At 31.5% G+C, this 21,578-nt stretch overlaps 1 protein-coding gene across 1 annotated transcript; it reads right to left on the bottom strand.

Moving 5' to 3' along the window:
* Positions 1 to 7,114: 7,114 nt before the first annotated feature.
* On the bottom strand, positions 7,115 to 20,011 carry LOC139500639 (mitotic spindle assembly checkpoint protein MAD2B-like). The gene is made up of 7 exons (XM_071289398.1): positions 19,905 to 20,011; positions 16,188 to 16,306; positions 14,667 to 14,836; positions 13,920 to 14,014; positions 11,228 to 11,301; positions 9,087 to 9,179; positions 7,115 to 7,486 (listed from the first exon to the last, which is right to left on the bottom strand). Exons 1-7 carry the CDS (start codon positions 19,936 to 19,938, stop codon positions 7,451 to 7,453), a joined length of 621 nt encoding a protein of 206 aa, XP_071145499.1. The 5' UTR covers positions 19,939 to 20,011; the 3' UTR covers positions 7,115 to 7,450.
* Between the last annotated feature and the right edge of the window lie 1,567 nt (positions 20,012 to 21,578).

Consider the following 21,578-nt stretch of genomic DNA (forward strand, 5'->3'; position numbering starts at 1 on the left):
GTTTGAATACTTTGGGGAATTGAAAAAAATAAACAAGAATAAATTCATTTATAATTGCGAATGGTAATGTGGAATATATCAAAGAGACAACAACCCTACCAAAGAGCAGACAATAGCCGAAGGCGACCAGCATTATTCAGAGTAAAAGAAAATAAAATCTGAAGAAATCAAGGAATAATAAGGATAAAACGATATAGCAATATAGCTTAGGATTGCGATAAAAAGGTCAGTGTGCCCATCACAATAGAGGGACGAAAGGTACCAGGGTGTCATTTAAGCGCATAAATCGAAAATAAACTGACATTCTCGCTAAAACAAGAAAAAGATAAACAGGCAAATAATAGCACACAAAACACATCACAGAAAACTAAAGACTAAGCAACACGTTCGTTTTTTATTTGTTTGATTTTTATTTACAAAATACATAAAGATTGTAATAACAACTACCACATATCAAAATATATATGTATAAATATTCATGCTTCTTTTTTTTCTAATTTTCCACCTTATATCAAAAGTTCAACTTTGTTTTTTTCGTTGTAGTTGAATTTTTGATAAAATATTATCATATTTTTGTGACAAGGTCGATTTCAGTCTTTATATTTCTGCCAAAGTATTTGGTTTTAAACAACATTATATAAACATCATGCATGTCTGTGTCAGTTTGTTGAGCAAAGGGGTGAATGTTTTATTTGTCATCAATTTGAATTGTGGCTTATATAAATAGGATAAATGATAAAATTTAAATACATTTCTGTAGGTAGGGTTAAAAAATATACATCAATTTTCAGGCGAATGCTAGAAAAATGTCAAACAGGACAATGACCTTGTAAGTTCAAAGATGTAGAGTTCAAGTTTCCCCATATCATATTTTGAAAGATTCTAAAGCAGTTTTCTGGTATAGTAATGATATACCAAACATGTTGGGAGAAAATTCAATAAAATTTGTACATAAAACAGCTTGTGTCAGATCCCTTTTGTATCAATGTTCATACAAAATAACAATAAACTAAATTATGAAAAACAGTAAACGTACCAAAAATCTTTTCTTTAAACTGTCACTGTGTTTTAGGTTTGATCATGTATATGTTTACAGATGTTTTTACGTTCTTTTAAATGGCGTCAGATTGGGGTTCAGTGAAAATAACTGAGGAAACATAAACATTTTTTTTCAACTTTATTTCAACATAGGAATCATGTGATATTCCTATGTTCCACACCACAAGGTGTGTGTTAACCATCTGTTTGAGTCTACAATATAATACTTTCTGCGAGTCATTGGTCTCATGAAATGTCTTCACTTCAAAAATCTGCTCCATCTAAAAAATCTTGACCTGCATGTTGCATGGATAGATAAAACTAGAGGCTCTTAGAGCCTGCATGTGTCGTTCACATGGTCTATGTGCATATTAAACAAAGGACACAGATGGATTAATGACAAAATTGTGTTTTGGTGATGGTGATGTGTTTGTAGATCTTACTTTACTGAACATTCTTGCTTTTTACAATTATCTCAATTTATAATGAACTTGCCCCATTAGTTACAGAGTAATTTTTTTGTTAAAATTTACAAAAAATTACAAAATTTATGAAAATTACTAAAAGTTGACTATACAGGGCAATAACTCCTTAAGGAGTCAACTGACCATTTTGGTCATGTTGACTTATTTGTGGATCTTACTTTGCTGAACATTATTGCTGTTTACAGTTTATCTCTATCTATAATATTATTCAAGATAATGACAAAAGACAGCAAAATTTCCTTAAAAATTACCAATTCAGGGGCAGCAACCCAACAACTGGTTGTCTGATTCATCTGAAAATTTCAGGGCAGATAGATCTTGACTTGCAAAACAATTTAACCCCATGTCTGAATTGCTTTTAATGCTTTGGTTTCAGAGTTATAAGCCAAAATCTACATTTTACAAATATGTTCTATTTTTAGCCATAGCGGCCATCTTGGTTGGTTATCTGGGTCACCCCACACATTTTTTAATTAGATACCTCGATTATGATTGTGGCCAAGTGTAGTTAAATTTGGCCCGTTAGTTTTAAAGGAGAAGATTTTTGTAAAAGATTACAAAAATTTTCGAAAAATTGGTAAAAAAATGACTATAAAGGGCAATAACTCCTTCAGGGGTCAACTGACCGTTTTTGGTCATGTTGACTTATTTGTAGATCTTACTTTGATGAACATTCTTGCTGTTATCTCTATCTATAATAATATCCAAGATAATAGCCAAAAAACGGCAAAATTTCCTTAAAATTGGCAATTCAGGGGCAGCAACCCAACAACCTTATGTCCGATTTGTCTGAAAATTTCAGGGCAGATAGATCTTGATCTAATAAACAATTTTACCCCCATGTCAGATTTGCTCTAAATGCTTTGGTTTTAGAGTTATAAGTCAAAATCTAAATTTTACCCCTATATTCTATTTTTAGCCATGGCTGCTATCTTGGTTTATTGATCGGGTCATGCCACACATTTTTTTATACTAAATACCCCAATGATGATTGTGGTCAACTTTGGTTAAATTTGGCCCAGTAGTTTCAGAGGAGAAGTTTTTTTGTAAAAGACGACGCCGGACGCTGGGCGCCAAGTGATGAGAAAAGCTCACTATGTCTTTGGGCCATGTGAGCTAAAAAAATATGCTCATCCCTTTCCTTAAATTGGTATCCACTTGATGTATAAATACTTAGCCACAACCGCAATGAATGTTTAATCTGATTCATTATGTATGAAGAGATAAAGACTGTACATAAAACAACCCTTCAAGGCTAGCAACAACCCCCTCAGTGGTATCTAGTTGGTCTGTTGCAAGGCCATATGTTAGCTCCTATCCTGTTGTATCAATTCAATGCTGAATATGACTTATATGAAATATGTTTGTTATTGAATTTATAGCATACAAAAATCAATCAATCAATCATTCTAATTAGCTATAAAATGTCTAAAATTTAAAAGTTAATGTAAAAAATGTAGGAGATTGTTTTTCATTTGTTAGATTTTTCATCATGAAATGTCCTCATAGAATACATAAAGATTTTAATATTAATGTACAACATATCAATATATATATAAATATTTATGCTTCTTTTTTTCTAGTTTTTAATCTCATATCAAAAGTTCAACTTCCAGTCTTTATATTTCATATCCAACTATAGCAGTCATCACGTGACTTTCGTGACGTCACACATCATCCGTATCAAGCCCAAGTAAAATATATAGAAATGCACAGGGACTTTCAGGAATCGATAAAATAAATTACTTTGAGTTCATGATACAAAAAGTGTGGGAATATATATTAATTCCTCATATATTTAGAAAGATATTTATGCCTTTTGGAACAGTTTAATTTTTGGTCTTCTCCCTTCCAAATGCTTTTGAAAATTTGTCTTTTGGTCTCGATAAGTTCCCATGTTATATCATACAATTACGATAAATATTGGATTTTCTGTTTTGTTAAACATAGAATTGCGATTTAAACAAAACAGATGGAATAACTGTGGGAATATGTTCTTATTACTACATTCATAAATATTTGAAATATCGTAGGTGCAATAGTTTAATTTTTTATTATGTCCCTTCCAAATTGATTTGAAAATTAGCTTTTTCAGAAAATCTGGTATTATTTTTCAAAATGGCGACCACATTGACAGCGTAGGCCGACTTGGTAAAAATATATTTTGTAAGATTGTTACAATGAAAATCAAATAACTTTGAATGCTCGCGTTTTAAGTCATTGTCTTACCTTAAAGTAGCCTCTAGAATTAAACATTTGTTCCTTTAGGTATAGCTGATACATGCTGTTTTTGTTTTTGTTTATATATTATTTTGAAAAAAATGGCGACCAAATAATTTTCAAACGTAGACGATGTTCGACACTTATTTTGTCCATGCAAATAATTCAATTTAATTTCACTGTTTATATTGCAATTAAATATGACACGTTATTGTAACTATAATGATGGCCAAAGACATAGGTAGATTAAGGAGATATTTTAGTCATAACATCGACGTGATCAAAGAAAACAAATATGGCACCTGATCACGATGACAATACCTATGTAGATTAATTAGTGGTGTCCGATTCTCAATGAAATTCATTACGATATTATTTTATATTCATAAAAGAAGACCTCGAATGGATATTATAATTAACCGAGGTGAAAGAACTATATTTTTCTTTTTTTTTTAAATCATTCATAGGGGAACCAGTAAATTTTACATCCTAATTAAACCAGTAATATGCAGAGTTATCGAACGTAATTATGACTGGAATAGTTGCATATGCTGTCAAAGTATTTGGTTTGAGACAACAAAAATCTTTTCTTTAAACTGTCACGGTGTTTTAGGTTTGACCATGTATATGTTTACAGAAGATTTTTAAGCTCTTTTAAATGGGGTCAGATTGGGGTTCTGTGAAAATAACTGAGGAAACATTGGCAATTTTTTTTAAAACATGATTTCCAAATAAAAATCATGTGATATTCATGTGTTGCACACCACAAGGTTAGCACGTTAAACAAGCAGACATGTAATATTCATGTGTTCCACATCACAAGGTTAGCATGTTAAACGAGCAGACATGTGATATTCATGTGTTCCACACCAAAAGGTCAGCATGTTAAACAAGCAGACATGTAATATTCATGTGTTTCACACCACGAGTTAAGCACGTCAAACTAGCAGACATGTAATACAATGTGTTCCACACCACGAGGTTATCATGTCAAACGAGCAGACATGATGCATGTGTTCCACACCACAAGGTTAGCACGTTGAACGATCAGACATGTAATATCTATGTGTTCCACACCATAAGGTTAGCATGCTAAAAAAAGCAGGCATGTAATATTCATGTGTTCAACACCACAAGGTTAGAATGTTAGACGAGAAAACATGTAATATTCATGTGTTCCAAACCACAAGGTTAGCATATCAAACGAGCAGACAGACATGTGATATTCATGTGTTCCACAGCACAAGGTTAGCCTGTTTAACGAGCAGACATGTAATATTCAAATGTTCCACACCACAAGGTTAGCATGTCAAACGAGCAGACATGTAATAGTAATGTGTTCCACACCACAAGGCTAGTATCGTTAAACGAGGAGACATGAGATATTCATGTGTTCCACACCAGAAGGTTAGCATGTTAAACGAACAGACATGTGATATTCTTGTGTTCCACTCCACAGGGTTAGCATGTTAAACGAGTAGACATGTAATATTCATGTCCTCACCACAAGGTTAGCATGTTAAACGAGCAAACATGTAATATTTATGTGTTCCACACCACTAGGTTAGCACGTCAAAAAACAGACATGTAACATTCATGTGTTCCACACCCCAAGGTTAGCATGTTAAACGAACAGACATGTAAAAAATTCATGTGTTTCACACCACAAGGTAAGCACGTCAAACGAGCAGACATGTAATATTCATGTGTTTCACAGCACAAGGTTAGCATGTTAAACGAACAGACATGCAATATTCATGTGTTTCACACCACAAGGTAAGCACGTCAAACGAGCAGACATGTAATATTAATGTGTTCCACACCACAAGGTTATCATGTTAAACAAGCAGACATGTTATATTCATGTGTTCCACACCACAAGGTTAGCACGTTATATTCATGTGTTCCACACCAGAAGGTTAGCATGTTAAACGAACAGACATGTGATATTCATGTCCTCACCACAAGGTTAGCATGTTAAACGAGCAAACATGTAATATTTATGTGTTCCACACCACTAGGTTAGCACGTCAAAAAACAGACATGTAACATTCATGTGTTCCACACCCCAAGGTTAGCATGTTAAACGAACAGACATGTAATATTTATGTGTTTCACACCACAAGGTAAGCACGTCAAACGGGCAGACATGTAATATTCATGTGTTTCACAGCACAAGGTTAGCATGTTAAACGAACAGACATGCAATATTCATGTGTTCCACACCACAACATTAGCATCGTTAAACAAGCAGACATGTCATATTCATGTGTTCCACACCACAGGGTTAGCATGTTAAACGAGCAGACATGTAATATTCATGTGTTCCACACCACAAGGTTAGCATGTTAAACGAGCCGACATGTGATATTCATGTGTTTCACACCACAGGGTTAGCATGTTAAATGAGCAGACATGTAATATCATGTGTTCCACACCACAAGGTTAGCACGTCAAATGAGCAGACATGTAATATTCATGTGTTCCACACCACAAGGTTAGTACGTTAAACCAGCAGACATATGATATTCATATGTTCCACACTACAAGGCTAGCATGTTAAAGGAGCAGACATTCATGGTATGCTCACAGTTTGGTATAAACATAGTCACACATGATATTCATGTACTTTGACCTATAATGGTTTACATTTACATATTGTGAATTGGATGGAGAGTTGTCTCATTGGCACTCAAACCACATCTTCTTATATCTATAGAAAAAGCCACCTGGTGATATCAACTTGATAAAAATATATGAAATACATGTGGCAAGATCATGCCAATCTAGTATTATCTGTGATCACAAAATCCTGCATTCACTAGTGAAGAAGTCCCATGGAAAAAATTAACAATATTATCTATGTATGACATGTCTACCTGTTATATCTCTTTGTTTTATTCATACATTGTTGTCAATAAAATGAAATTGTATGTGACTGTCATACAAGTGACAGGTTTCGCTAGCTATAAAACCAGGTTTAATCTAGCATGTTCTACTTCAGAAAATGCCTGTATCAAGTCAGAAATATGACAGAAGTTATCCATTTGTTTAATGTGTTTGAGCTTTTGATTTTGCTATTTGATTTATAAGAACCATTGTTTTGAATATGTCTTGGAGTTAGTATTTTTGTTGTTTTACTTTTTGCACTCCTTGACAAATCAATATTTTCTAAGTTATCTCCCTTTGAGATGTTTCCTTGTTCTCAATGATAGAATCATTGTAAAACATCTTTTTTAAAATGTAATGTTGGTAATAAATTATTATCAGTCACTTCATATTCCTATTTTATCAAAATGTCATCATCCTGAATATGCATGTAATACATTGTACTTGTAACGACACCTTCTGGCTGGGATAAAAAAAGACAATTTTCATTGATAATGAAGTCTTTAATTATGAATTTGTCAACCACTATCAAACAGACAATTTTTTCCATAATAAAATGTTTCTTACATTTCCATGATCTACATAATAATGTATAGTGGAACCATATCTGCCTTATGCAAGTTCCAGAGCGTTCTAGTAGTTGGAATACATATGAATGCTAGAAGAAAACTGTGTATCACTGCAATTTTGGCCATTTATCATCAAAACCAGAAAAAACAGTTTTTCTACCCAGTATTGTAGCTATACAGTATGTATCTGGTTTTCACATACACAGTAATTGGGTTGTACTTTTGACACACTTCTGTACGACTTCTGCATTATTTTATTGAACTTTCTTCTGCGTATAACTGCATCTGAAAATAAAAATTGAAAGATCTTAAAAATAAATGCTTATTTTAAAGTTTTTTCGTTATATCTAATTTGTACCTGCAAAGTAAACCATCTAAAATTATAAACATCTAATAAAATAAAACAATAAAGAACTGCAGGTGCCATGAGCACATGATACCCCTATTGCTTTTTTAAAGAATAAAGTTCCATAACTCCTCATTGTCATATCAGAAATTTATAAAATAAAAATTGAAGAGAGATAATCTTAACTGATATAAACCCTACACATTTTTGTTCAGAGGTCAGTAGAAACATGACTCCAGGTTGGGAATTTTCTCGCTGTTGGTGGTTGGGTTGTTTCCCTTTGTAGTATGGAACTTTGAAATACAATTGTATAGAGATCCATACACTTACACACAAGTAATTGTCTGGAAACTACAAAAACACTTGTTTTTGGCCTTAATTCCTAAACTGTTGGTACCATAACCCCCAAAATCAATCCCAACCTTTTTTTCTGGTATTGAACATTCTTGTAAAATTTCATAGAGATCCATTCCCTCAAACTAAAATCATTGTCCGGAAACCAAATGTGTCTTTGGACGACGACGCAAACAACGACATCATACCATCATACAAACCAAAAAAAAAATTAGCGTTTGTATAAAAATTGATGTGTTTGTGACACTTTTACTTTATGCTTTACTATATTAATTTAGCAAATCAAATCTGGCTAAAAGGTACAACAAACTGATTTTCAGGTAAATCTTAGACTGTCAATGTTTGTCTGGTATATGATGGAAATAGACATCTTGTCTATCATTCAAATAAGTTTAAAGTAACCAAACTTGATTATCTTTGTATATACTGGTTAAAGATATATGTATACAAGATCATGCTTTTCTCAGACTGTTTATTATGCCATCTTTATGCTAAATCCTTTGGATGTATTCTGATTGATACTTTAGTCTGGGAGAAAAAGATTTTGATATATATATATATCTCATGATCTTCTATTATTTTCACTTTTGTTCTATATTGCAAGGTTCTAAAAAAAAGACCAAATTAAGAAAATTAAGAATCATTTTTAATTTATATCTCATACAGCTTTTCCAAATTTCTAGGTTCATCAAAGAATGTGTCAACAGTATTTAATCATCACTAGGGAAGTCATTGCTAAGGAGAGATAACCTGTATTACATATTTTAGATGTGTTATAGTTATCTCTATGAGTTTACTCTCCTGATCCTAGATGATCAGACTATTGACCACTGTCAGGTCAAAAACTGAATCGTACTCCGATTGGCCAATATTTTTATCATGTTTATATAGTTAGAAACGTAATCCACTAGAAAAAAAACTGTTTCCAAATTGTTGGGGCTGATTGATATAATTAAAAGAGACGTAATAAACTAGATTTGGTATTTTTCAGCATATTTAACATATATGATTTTTTTTTTGCCAATCTGGAGCTTTAACATGAACGATGATGTTTTTCACTTATAAGTTCCAGGCTATCTGACAGCCCTTCATGTCATACCCTGATAAGTTCTAACACTAAAAATATGTCAGTTTCCCTGGATTCTGCATTTAAATTATCTAAAGCTTATTCACATATTTCTATACCTGCAAGTAATCTGAATTAACAGCTTTCAATGGAATCATTTTAGCATCTTCCAAAGTTGTCTCCCTTTCGTCTGCCAGAATCCATGGAAAATCCTGGAATTCAAAATGTGTTTATAAAGTGCTGACAAAATAATATTTAGTATGTAATCCTTCCATGTTGATGGTTTATTGTTAACTAAAGAAAAAGAAAAAACATTAAGCTGTACTGAAATACTCAAAATGATCTTCTTAATTCTAGTTCTTAGGATACTGTGTTGCTTGCATTCCAATATCAATTAGCTATTTGACAACAAGTCTATATCTACCATGATTTACCTTCCTTCTCCCTGATAAGTATTTATTTTCTAGGATTGATATATAAGTCTTAAATTTCTTGTTAAAAGATGTGGTTTATTTATTGACAGACCTTTTTCATTCATTTGTCAGAATTTGGCAGCCATTCTTTTGCTAAAGTCATGATTATATGGAAGGTTATTTCTATTAACAGATATAATGTATTAATGAAATAAATGATTAAAAACCATATTTAATGTTGATCAACTTCAAAGAATCTTAAAGTAAACAATTAAATGAAGAGTATCTGTCAAAATATTGTAATCTCAAAAAATGTCGGTCAAATCTGACAGTCACAATAAAAATAATTGTCTGTGTGTTCTTTCATGACAATTTTTGTGAGTCTACTGGTGTAGTTTGTCAAAAATAAGTAAAAGATGATGTGCATACACTAAAATCTTATTGAAACTGTTAGAAATAATATTTTTAATAACATTTTTCAATCACAATTAGTTGCTATCATTCAAAATATTTTGACAAATGATTGAATCATATAAATAATGCTGTTCAAATGTTGTGGAGGTCAATGCAACAAAAATTTTAAGATACTAGGGACGAAAGACATTGAAAGGCAAAGTTGAATATTACTATTAACTTCAGTCATAAATCCTGACAGAAAAGACGATTGCAAAATTATTTACAGAAATGAATATAATGCCATCTACAATATGTGTTTCAAATGATGCTTATTTGGTCTTTGTGGTTATTTATTTTTATAACATAAATCAGCAGGAAAAGTTATTTAAAAATAATCAACTTTTTACATGTTTTTCTGAAAGATTGCTTACATAAAAATTGTTGACAGAACTATTGTTTCTAAAATCATTGATTTAAAAAATATATTTATGATTATCCAGTTGATAAAAAGCACAGTAATTGATTTGTTGATATGTGAAGAAAAATACTTTAAAAGTAAATAGACGTAAACCCAATAGGTTATAGTTGTAGGCTTCAAATATATGGTAGCAAATGTACATCAAATTTGTGACATTGCAGCGTAATTTTATCTAATAAATGGTAAAGAATAACTCATATCCTTTTCAAATTTCTTTTTCACTGTTATATCTTTTATAAACAAATCCCAAAACCTGCCAGAGAGGTAATGGAATTGTACATTCACTAATTTCAGCCTATTTAGGTATTTGACAGACACTTTTAAATGGAAGATGTCAGTTACTAATCAAGAGGTATTCCCCTTATCATTAAATAGTTTGTCCTATTGAATGGGGATTTTTTTTTTTGGCTAATGGTGCAGAAATTTGCCACTAAATAAACATTTTCACATATATCATTATCAATTATCAAATTTCACTTTGCAAAATATTGGTACATAATGAACATGTCTAGAGTGTTTCTTAAATAATTATGACAACCATTGTTTATTTGAATTTTATTACATTGGTTGCAATGAATTACATTGATTTCCCAGTTAAATAAAAACCGATAATTTCACATGTGAAATAAACGTGGTTATTTCACTCTCTGACTTCATACAACAATAGGCGTTGTCAAGACATCGATAACGGCGGATCAAAACAAACTGTGAATGCGTAAAAAAAAAAACATATAGTTCCTTACATGTTTTACATTAATTTCTTTAAAAAAAAGCCATTTGCCAATGTAATAAAAAGAATAACTAATTAAAGAATTCAAATATCGAAAAATATTCAAGTCGTGACCGAACAACACTGATAATTAACCCATGCGCTACACGCATTCGTGAATTAATGTGTTGTTCGGTCACTCGTTGAATATTTTTCTCTATTTGAACTCTTCCATTAATTATTCTATAACTATTTACTTATTACCTTAAGATGTTGTTTTTGTTCAATTGCTAAAGCAGCTGACTCTCTGGTATATACTTGTACAGTCCATGTACAGTCTAAAAATGAAATGAAATGTAACCAACTAAATTTGTGCAAACATTCTTAAAACACTATCTTGTGGTTGGTTTCCTACTGATAAAAATACTGTGTATATCTTTTTTATTTTCTCTTTCTGTTGAAGATCAATACAAGATATTTCAAGTGTTATCCTTTAGTGCTTCAAACAGTTTTATTTGTCTATAATTTCCTTCTATGTCTCAAAACAAGTTTCCAGAACAGTTGTTTTTGCTGGAAAAATCTGCCAAATTTGTTTTCATTAAATTCAAATCAACTAAGGCACAGGCTTCAACCAATGTCACACTAACATTGTAAAATATGTCTTTTAATATCATGTGAAAAATGTTGGTGCTTCACTGTAGAAGAATATTTAGCACTAAATTTCAAAGCCAATTAAAATTAAAATTGACCTGTACTTTATGGTCCATGACAATCTATGTATGTCTGTCTCAAGTCAGGAGTCGTTTGAATTGTTTTACATTAGTCAATTTTGGCCCTATATAGCTACTATGTGGTAAAAGTTTTGCTCATTGTTGGAGGCCATACAGTGACCTATAGTTGTCAACTTCTTTATCATGTAGTCTCTGATGGAGAGTTGTCTTCTCGACAATCATACCACATCTTCTTTTTTTTTATAAGTTATCTGCGGTTTCCAAGCATCTGTTAATTGTTACCAGGTTCAAATATTAATGGCTTGGATTTCATTTCATTTTTGACAAATATACAGGGCAATTGTCATTATGGCCCTCTAAGAACAATTGAAAAAAATAACCATTATCAAAAAGAAAGTAAAAGTTCTGTATTCGTACATTTCAAAAATAATGAAAAACAGAGCTGCAATGTAATTTTTTTGGGAGTTCTATTAATTTTTTCATAAACAATTCTAATGATTGGTGGGCACTGTTCCAAGACCTTTGGTATTATAAATTTCATACAAATAATACAAGATAGCACTGTTATCATGTGCTTATGACACAGCTGTATTTGTATATATATTATTAGTTTTAATTCCTATAAATAAAGGCAACAGTAGTATACCGCTGTTCAAAACTCGTAAATCCATGGACAAAAAATAAAATCGGGGAAACAAACTAAAACTGAGGGAAACACATTAAATATAAAACTTCAAATTAGAAAAATAAATTTAACATGTTTATATACTTTAATGGCTAAGTTTTACTCTAAAAGAAGTGAATGTGAACCTTTTTTTAAATTCTTTATAGCATCAAAATCTTCATAAATGTACTAATATTGAATTGTTGACTTCCCAGACACTAATTCGACGATTTTCCCAATATGCAGTGACCTTAACTATAAGACCTTTTAATAACTTCAGCCTATAATTATTTACTTTAAATACATTGGGACTTGGATGGAGAGCAGGGGCAGATCCAACAATTTTAAAAAGGGTTGGGGGGATTCCAACTACATATCCTAATTCAAATGCATTGATTGTTAAAAAAAAAAGGGGGGGGGGTTCCAACCCTGGAACCCCTCCCCCTGGATCCGCCACTGGAGAGTTGTCTCATTGCCACTCATACAACATTTTATTTGTATACAAAATGCCACAAAGACAATGAACAAAAATTTGTAAGGGGTCTGTGGAACCCAGTGTCTCACCTATTTTCGCTGTTGATTAACAATTAATAAAAATGTTCCTCTAGATACTATCTTTTGATTGTAATAAGCTTCTGTTCAGGTTTTGTAAAAATCCTGGATAGTTTATTAATCTAATAAATTTTTTAACTTTAACTGCAGACTGTATGTTGACTGGAAAGAAAACTAAGTCAATTTATAAGTAAATTACAGAAAAAATGGAATGTAATTTTAACAAAATTTCCCTATTTTATAGATTTTGATCATAAACAAGGTATTGTCCAAGTTTGGTAGAAATTCAGGATTGTTTGAAGAAAGTTATTAAAACTTTAAAAACTTTTACCACAGAGTGAATGTAATGTTTCCTAGCAGAAAAACTAAGTCCATTAATTTATAAGTAATAGACAGAAAAACAGGATTTTTTTTTACAACATTTACTTGTGGATTCTATCTCATGTTCATAAACAAGCTTCTGTCCAAGTTTGGTAGAAATCAAGGACAGTTCAAGAAAGTTATTAAAATTTTAAAAACTTTAACCAAAGAGTCAATGTAATGTTTCCTGGCAGAAAAACTAAGTCCCTTTACGAGTATAATACAGAAAAACAGGATTTTTTTTTACAAAATTTATGATAGTTTAAGACAGTTATTAAAACACCTGAAAAATTTCAACATTTTCAGTTGACTGTATGTTCTCAAGGTTACACGTCATTTTTGTTTAATTTTCAACAACTATTTGCATAATATTCCAAGTTTCAGACCTTTTACTGCTGTTTGGTCTTTAAGTCATTTGCACATCTTAACAGTAGCTTAGTTACAACTGGAATAAAGTAAAATGAGATCAATGAAAACTATTTTTAGGAACCAGTAAAATTTTACCACATTTTAGGTACCAAAAGATTCTCTTAAAGCTTAACACCTAAAATCTTAAAGGCCCTCATAGCTACAAATACATCATATGAGTAGAATATAAATACAACTGATTATTTGGGATTTCTGAAATATATATTATATATACATATACCTTCAGGTAAAGTTTTTAATAGAGACTCTGTAATGCTGAGTTTTAACAGGAATCCTCTCAGTGACTCTTCCAGACGATACAAATATTTATCATTGCTAAAATAGAAAAGTAGAAATAAGGTGAAAAAAAATTGCATCTATATACATAAAAAGAATATCAGCTTTAAACAAGAATTTACTACAGCTGTCATATATATTTGATCTTTTAAAGATCCAAGACAACAGTTATTTCATACACCAATCATAGTTGACCTATATTGCTAGTAGTGATTGAAAAACATAGACATAATTTGATATACAAGTGTGCATTAAAAGTATTATTCAAGCAAAATATATATGAATGTTACAACATCAACTATAATGTAAACCATAGGAAAAATTGAAGAACCCACATTGTCACTGGAGAAATAAAATAATTGTAAGAAAAAAAATGTATAAGAAAACAAAAATGAATCATAATTTCCTGTCAATATGCACATCTACATAGTATGTCCTTATTATCTACAAAGTTTCGTGAAATTCTGTGCGTGGTTTAAGAGAAGTTGCGATGATAAACTGTTGCAGTAGTATATTGATGCAAATAAGTTGAAAGGGGTATAACTCCTAGAAAAAAATTGAATCGTAATTTCCTGTCGATATGCACATCTACGAGAGTATGTCCTTATTTTCTATCATCTGCATATTCAACCTATGTCTTCCCTGTTGAATTAATTTTTTAACCAAGATAACCTGTTCACATCGTATTTACCCTATATTTTGTGTTGGTCTGGCTACTTCAAAAACAAATCTTTCAGCAGGCTTGTGGTCAGGCGTAACAACTACAACTGTCACCTTAAAAACAGCATTTTCTTTTAGTAACAGACGAATGCTATCGACAGTATTGGTAACATATGATAAAACTTCTGGATGGACACAGCTCTGAAAACAAAATATATATATCTTGTTAATACAGCATACATGAGTCGTACAATGAGCTATATATTACTGAGGATTAATTCATTTTTTGTGGGTACCAATTTTCCAATTGATGAAAAATTTTATTTGTGGATATTTTATTTCATGGTACGGCCAAAGTCTGAATATATGCCTATAGAAAATGTGCTCTTTTGAAATTCCTGGTTCAGGTTAACCCCCTAAATCCAGAAAATTGATATCCCACAAATATTAACGAATCCAGAGTAATCACTTATATATATAAATAAATGATAAGATGATACCCAAAAGGCACCTATTTGAGTTTAAACACCTTCATTTATTCCATATTAGTTTAAATGTTGTGTGTGTAGATGTATTCTTATATAACTATTAGACTTTGATGGAAAGTTGTCTCATTATGTGTCCAAGGGCAATAACTTAGAATTTTTCTTATAAATATCTTTGAGATATAAAGCAAATGCCATGCAATTAAGAAATAATTCACAGGGGCGTGAACTTATACTGATTTTACCACAAGTTGGCCCTTTCTGCTAAATATTTTACCAGAAAGGATACAAGCGAGGGGTAAAATATCTGCATGGACACAGATCTGAAAACAAAATATATATATCTTGAGTCGTACAGCGATCTATATATCTTGTTAATACAGCATACATGAGTCGTACAATGAGCTATACTGATTTTACCACAAGTTGGCCCTTTATGCTAAATATTTTACCACAAACAATACAAGCGAGGGATAAAATATCCTCATAAAGGGCAAACCAGTGGTAAAAATAGTATAAATTCAAGCCCCTATGAACTTTTTCTATTCTAATAGGACAGTAATTTTTTGGATGGAAGCACTCTAGATGAAGGCAAATATTTGCAGATCCAATAAATAAACAAACTATTATATAGACATAAAACTGAATAAGTGACATGCTTAAACTATTTACAATACCGTATTTAGATCGGTCTGAATGAATTTAAGTGGCAATTTTACTAATATATGTAAAGAAAAAGGTTTATATCACATTTTAGCATTGTTTGTTTACATTTCCTTGTTCTAATGATTTTTGCTTTCACAATCGTACTATTTCCTGTAAAATGCTTTTATTCTTAAGTCATTGTTCAATGACGTTGAGTAGCTCATTCATATAAAAATTTTGTCATTCAGGACAGTCTTTTTATAGCTTACCATACAAAATGGGTTTTGCTAATTGTTGAAGGCAGAACAGTGACCTATAGTTCTTTCATGTACATGTACGTCATTTGGCCTCTGATGAATTGTATTCTAATTTTATATCAAAATTATATCTCGTATTGTAGTTACAAAAAGTATGTTGCTTACTTTGACAGGAACATTGAATTTCTTTTTCTTTTCAAACACTCCAGCAGGGTAAAGTTCTCTTGTATAAAGTATACAGTGTATTGCCACCTCCAGAAACTCACAAAATATGTCAGCTCCAACTGGAATGGAAATTATACATCAGATTCTTTTGAGGATAAGTTTTGACCTTCAATTTAACCTCTAAATAACTAGAGATGGATTAAGCATGAATTATGCATGTTCTATTCAGCTATTAAAAGAAAAAGAATGTCAACATTGAAAGTGAAACAAAGGTAAATCATTTGATTGACTGATTCTATCCACAAATAATCATTCTTATACAGGAACAATTGCACAAGGTTCGATTTCTATTTCTGTTTATGTTTATATCATGTTATGTGACTGTTGTCAGTAGTTAATTGGATGGCGTCTAGACTAAAATACACACAGAACTCTGATATATATTATCAAGTATATGCATTCTTAACTGTTTATTTCAGACTTTTTTAATTTGGATATGTGTTTTAATTAGTATGTTATAAATCAAATATGAGAAATTGATTGAAATAGATGAACGGTGCAGTCTGGTGTATCCGCGCACCTAAGACTTATGACTTCACTTCATACAACTGATATAACCAATAAATGGATAATATTGTGTTAACACATTCATAACATACTTTTATTTTATAAAATCTTCTGTTTGTATGCTTTCACTCTCAATATTTGTGAAATGTGTTTCCAAAATTAGGGAAACCCCTGTTCTGAGAGTTCCTCCAATGTCCGATGATTTTGCGCATACCTTCCAAAAATAGCTTATTTTGAATAATGGAAAGATTTTTTACTACGAAATAAAGCTGAATTTGAACCAAGCACACTGCCAAGGATGCAGAGCAAAAATTATTTCAATCTGATTTAAATTTGACTAAAATGAAACAAATTTTATCTGATGATGTAATTTTTTTAATGGAAATTGGCCAAATATTGTAAATCACGGGATTACAGTTATTATTCAACTCTTGAACTTATCAATTTTATTCTTATTTATCCCTTCCGAAGGCTAAAACAATAGTAAGAATGATTTTATTTGTGCTACTGTTTTGATATGACGAAATCAGCTAATGCACGGTATCAACGGCCACGCGGACACCGGGGACTCCACTGAACAAGATTTTGACATCTATAATACCCCTTTAGGAGACAAATCAAACGCATAAATAAAGGCAACATAAAACATATCATATCCAAATTTCCACTGGCAACAGAAAAATTCTTCACTAGTAGATATCAAAGGACCAGAGTAATAACTCCAAATCAGACAGAATTGAATTTTGAACTCTTTTGACAACTTTATATGATATTTTTATAGCCTTATTAACCACATGTGGTGACTGTAGTAGATTGAACTGGTCTTTCTATTTGACTCAGAAAAATATAAACCAATCTGTTTGGGACAACTCCCTCTGATATGTCCAAATAGAACATTTGAACAATCTTTTGGGCTTTGATCCCTTATTGAGGTAAATTATTTGTTTTTTTCTTAGCATCCATTTTGAGGAAATTGCAAAAAAATGCTTCTTTGGTTTAAAAATATTTTTTAAATTTAATATAATCATGATAATAATGATAATGACCTTCTTTTCTGAATATAGCCCCATGATTCTATTGTTGACTACTGTTAGGGTTAGGTATAGTCTGGTCTGTGTTTAAGCTCCTAAATATATAGCTCTTTAAATGTGTTGATGATATTGGGTTGGTAGAACCTAATTTGAGCTTCAGATTGAGGATTGAGGTATCAGAGAGAAAAAAATGTCAATTTGATCTTACAACAATCAGGTATCCTAAGAAGATTTATTTTGTTACTACGTGTTATCCCAACCAGTAACATAATTATACGAGGGTGGTAAAGGGTTATTTTCATGCAAAGTTTTCAGCCTTTTTATTTCATGGGATTTCTTGTTTTTCCGTTTTATTATTCGTTTTCTCGTGTTTGGTTTGACGTGTGTGCTTCGTGTTTCCCCTTATTTATTTTCCTTGTTTCGTGTCGGTACTAAATGGTACTCTTAATTTCTCATGCTTGTGTTGCATTTGAACTAAATTCAAGGCAGTTCGGGGGTTGTTTTAAATTATGTGTTCCCAGGCTTTTAAATTTAAATATATGAATATTTTTTTTCTTCTTCAAATCAGATTGAAACTAGCGGACACTAAGCAGGCCTCTACAATCATGACAACAACTCTTTTTTCAACTTGTCCAGTAGGACAAGTACATACCAAAACTTACTTGTCCGAATGAAATTGTTACTTGTCCAAATTTTTTTTATGAAAAATACGCATTTTACATTTTAAGTTCATTAAAGTAAAACAAAACGAATTTAAACAATAGAACAGAATTGGATGCATTTCTTTTGAAATACTTTTCAAAAATATTAGTCAAGTACAACTTGTCATGGCACAGGACAGGTTCTACTTTTCATCAATGTCAGTCTCATCAGACTCATGAGGCACCATCTGATAGGCCTTTACACTCATTGGATTTGTATCCTGTTGTTTTTAAGTTGAAAAAGGTGTATTCAAATGCAATCAATAAAAAGAAGAAGATATATATAAGGTCTGATTGCCAATGAGACAACTCTCTGTAAGAGACCAAATGACACAGAAATTAACAACTATAGGTCACCATATTGCAAGTATTGTTTTTTTTCTACTTATGATCAAATATGATTTTGTGAATTTTATGGTAAATAAAAAACAATATTTTTGTGAAAAAATACTGGTATGGTATTTATTATTATAAGGAACAGAATAAGGGAGCAAAATTAGGTACTGATTTGTCTTGGTCCCGAAATGTCTCCTGCCTTGCCAAACTGTCTATCAATCATGTCTACTAAATATGTCTCATACGGTGCCAAACTGTCTGTTAAACTTGGAGCTGAATCTTTCCAAGTGACAACTGTCCTGTAAAGTTACCTTATCTACAAAGCGCATCATTGATTCGGATCAGTAAGACTGGTTTCCTAGAATAGTATACCTTTTACCTGTTAAAAAGTGCCTGACAAAGAACCAGTTAAAAATTATCGATTGCAAGTAAACATGTTGAAGAAAAAGGTTTTGCATTTGAATAAACAGAAAACAGAAACATGTCAAATTAATTTTTGTTTTTTGTTTATAATTATACTTTGTTCATCAAAGTTAGATGAAATTTGTTTTCTGCAGAATAATTGTACTTGTCGCGACGGACAAGCGTGATACAGCTTTTACTTGTCCGACCTTTTTTCTCTCTGGTACCGGACAATCGGACAAGCGTTATTGTCGAGGCCTGCTAAGAGTTGACCTCAGGGTCTTCATGACAATAAATAATGACTGCATGATCTACAAAAACTGATGAGTAAATAACTTCTAGTACATTATTCCTTGATATTTACACTGTACGTGCTACAAATTTTTATTTTTCGTGCAACGTTTTTGCGATTTTTATTTCACATGTTTCCGTGTTCATAGCCCCCTGTAGCACCCGCATATACTGTTCCCAGCCCTTACTCAGTTACGGTGTTAATATCTGTGTCATTTTGGTCTCTTGTGGAGAGTTGTCTCATTGGCAATAATACCATATCTATTTTTTCAAATTAAAAAAAATAGGGAGCTCGAAAATATCAAGGGACAAAGTAACATTATGTTTTGCTGAAACTGGTCACCGTATGACGGTGGAATGTAGTCTGTTTGTTTAAACGAGATATATACTGTATGCATTTTGTGATTCTCCAATCTCTGTCATGATGATTATTTCTAAATTATATTGGAAAAACTTCGTCTGCAAACTGGATGAAAGGGAGATAACAACTTCCGGTTTAAACAATACGACCAATTACCATGTCATTAATATACAGAGTTGTATTCAGTAACGGCCTGTATTTCTCCTCGGATATAGGCAAATAGATATGATTTGACTAACTATAGATTTTGATTGAAACCTCACTATACATACATATAAAGTATAGCATTCACACCATACTTGTTTTTCTATATAGCTACAGTATCATTTATTAACATTAAAAAAAAAAAAATACAAGATATTTAACCAATTTGTCAAAAAATTAGACAATTTTGAAATTAAAACATTCATCTGTGATCAATAAACACAGATTCTTTTTTTCTTAAATAAGTCTAACACTATAGTTTAGAATTAATAATGTTTAGATCAAACGTATTTCAAAAAGAATTTTTGTATCTAAATAGTAAAATGATCAACTACAGGATACAAGTTCTTTTTTCCAGCATGAAAAAAAAAACACATTTGCTTCAGACGACAAATCACGGTTAGGTTTTGAATAATTTAAAGTCATTAAATACTGGTTTATTTAAAAGTTGTTAAAAAATATTTGTAATTCATCTTCCGGAGCGTTAATTTTTAGTTTGTATAAACGACTGTTATATCGTCATAATCAAACTACGTTTTTAAGTCTATATTTTCACGGGCCATCGCACTTTAGCGTATGGAAGCATCGCACTTTAGCGTAGACCATCGCACTTTAGCGTGACCATCGTATTTTAGCGTCCCCATCGCACTTTAGAGTCCTACATATATATAACCAATCACTTCCTCTCAACAATTATATATCTAAACTAAGATCTCAAATATTAAAAATTAGACAATGAATTATTCTCAATATATACATGGAATATACATTGACAAATGATCTAAGTTATTGTAATGAAAATTTTTACAATTGAGCTGATGCAAAAGTACTAACAAGAAACTTTTGTTACTCATTACAACACAACTATATCTCTCATACTAATTATTATGTCAACAAAGCGTACAGATGAACGATAGTAGTAGGCTATTGTATGTCTCACCAAAAACACATCTGATACAACTTACCAACATTGAATCTGAGCAGCATAATATTGCTTGAAATATAAAACATACGAAAATTATACGATCTGCATCAAGTGTATTTAACAAGTGTATTTAAATGATACTATGAAATTGTACAATAGAAAGACAAAAAATACAGACATTGTGTCCCACATATCATATGTAAATACTTGATACAAACGAAATATATTATACTAAAAGGACACAATTTACAGACAATTTGTCCCATTAGAATGTTTTAAATCTATAAAGTTAATGATTAATTGTCAGTGTAAAACATTGGTGGACCCAGAAGGTTGGAACCCCCTTTTCGACGATCAATGCATTTGAATAGGGACATATGGTTGGAACATTCCCCCCTTTTTTTCAAATGGCTGGATCCGCCCCTGTAAAATTACAGTTTGAATTAAAGCAATGACATGCTTGTAATTTCATAAACTGATAAGATCACTTAATTGTAAAAACACAGTTAAAGTAACAAGTGGAGTTTAGTGTGTGGTTGGCTTTCCTGAATTATAACACGAAATAGACATGCT

The sequence above is a fragment of the Mytilus edulis genome, chromosome 13, assembly GCF_963676685.1.
Source record: "Mytilus edulis chromosome 13, xbMytEdul2.2, whole genome shotgun sequence".
NCBI classification, from domain to species: domain Eukaryota; kingdom Metazoa; phylum Mollusca; class Bivalvia; order Mytilida; family Mytilidae; genus Mytilus; species Mytilus edulis.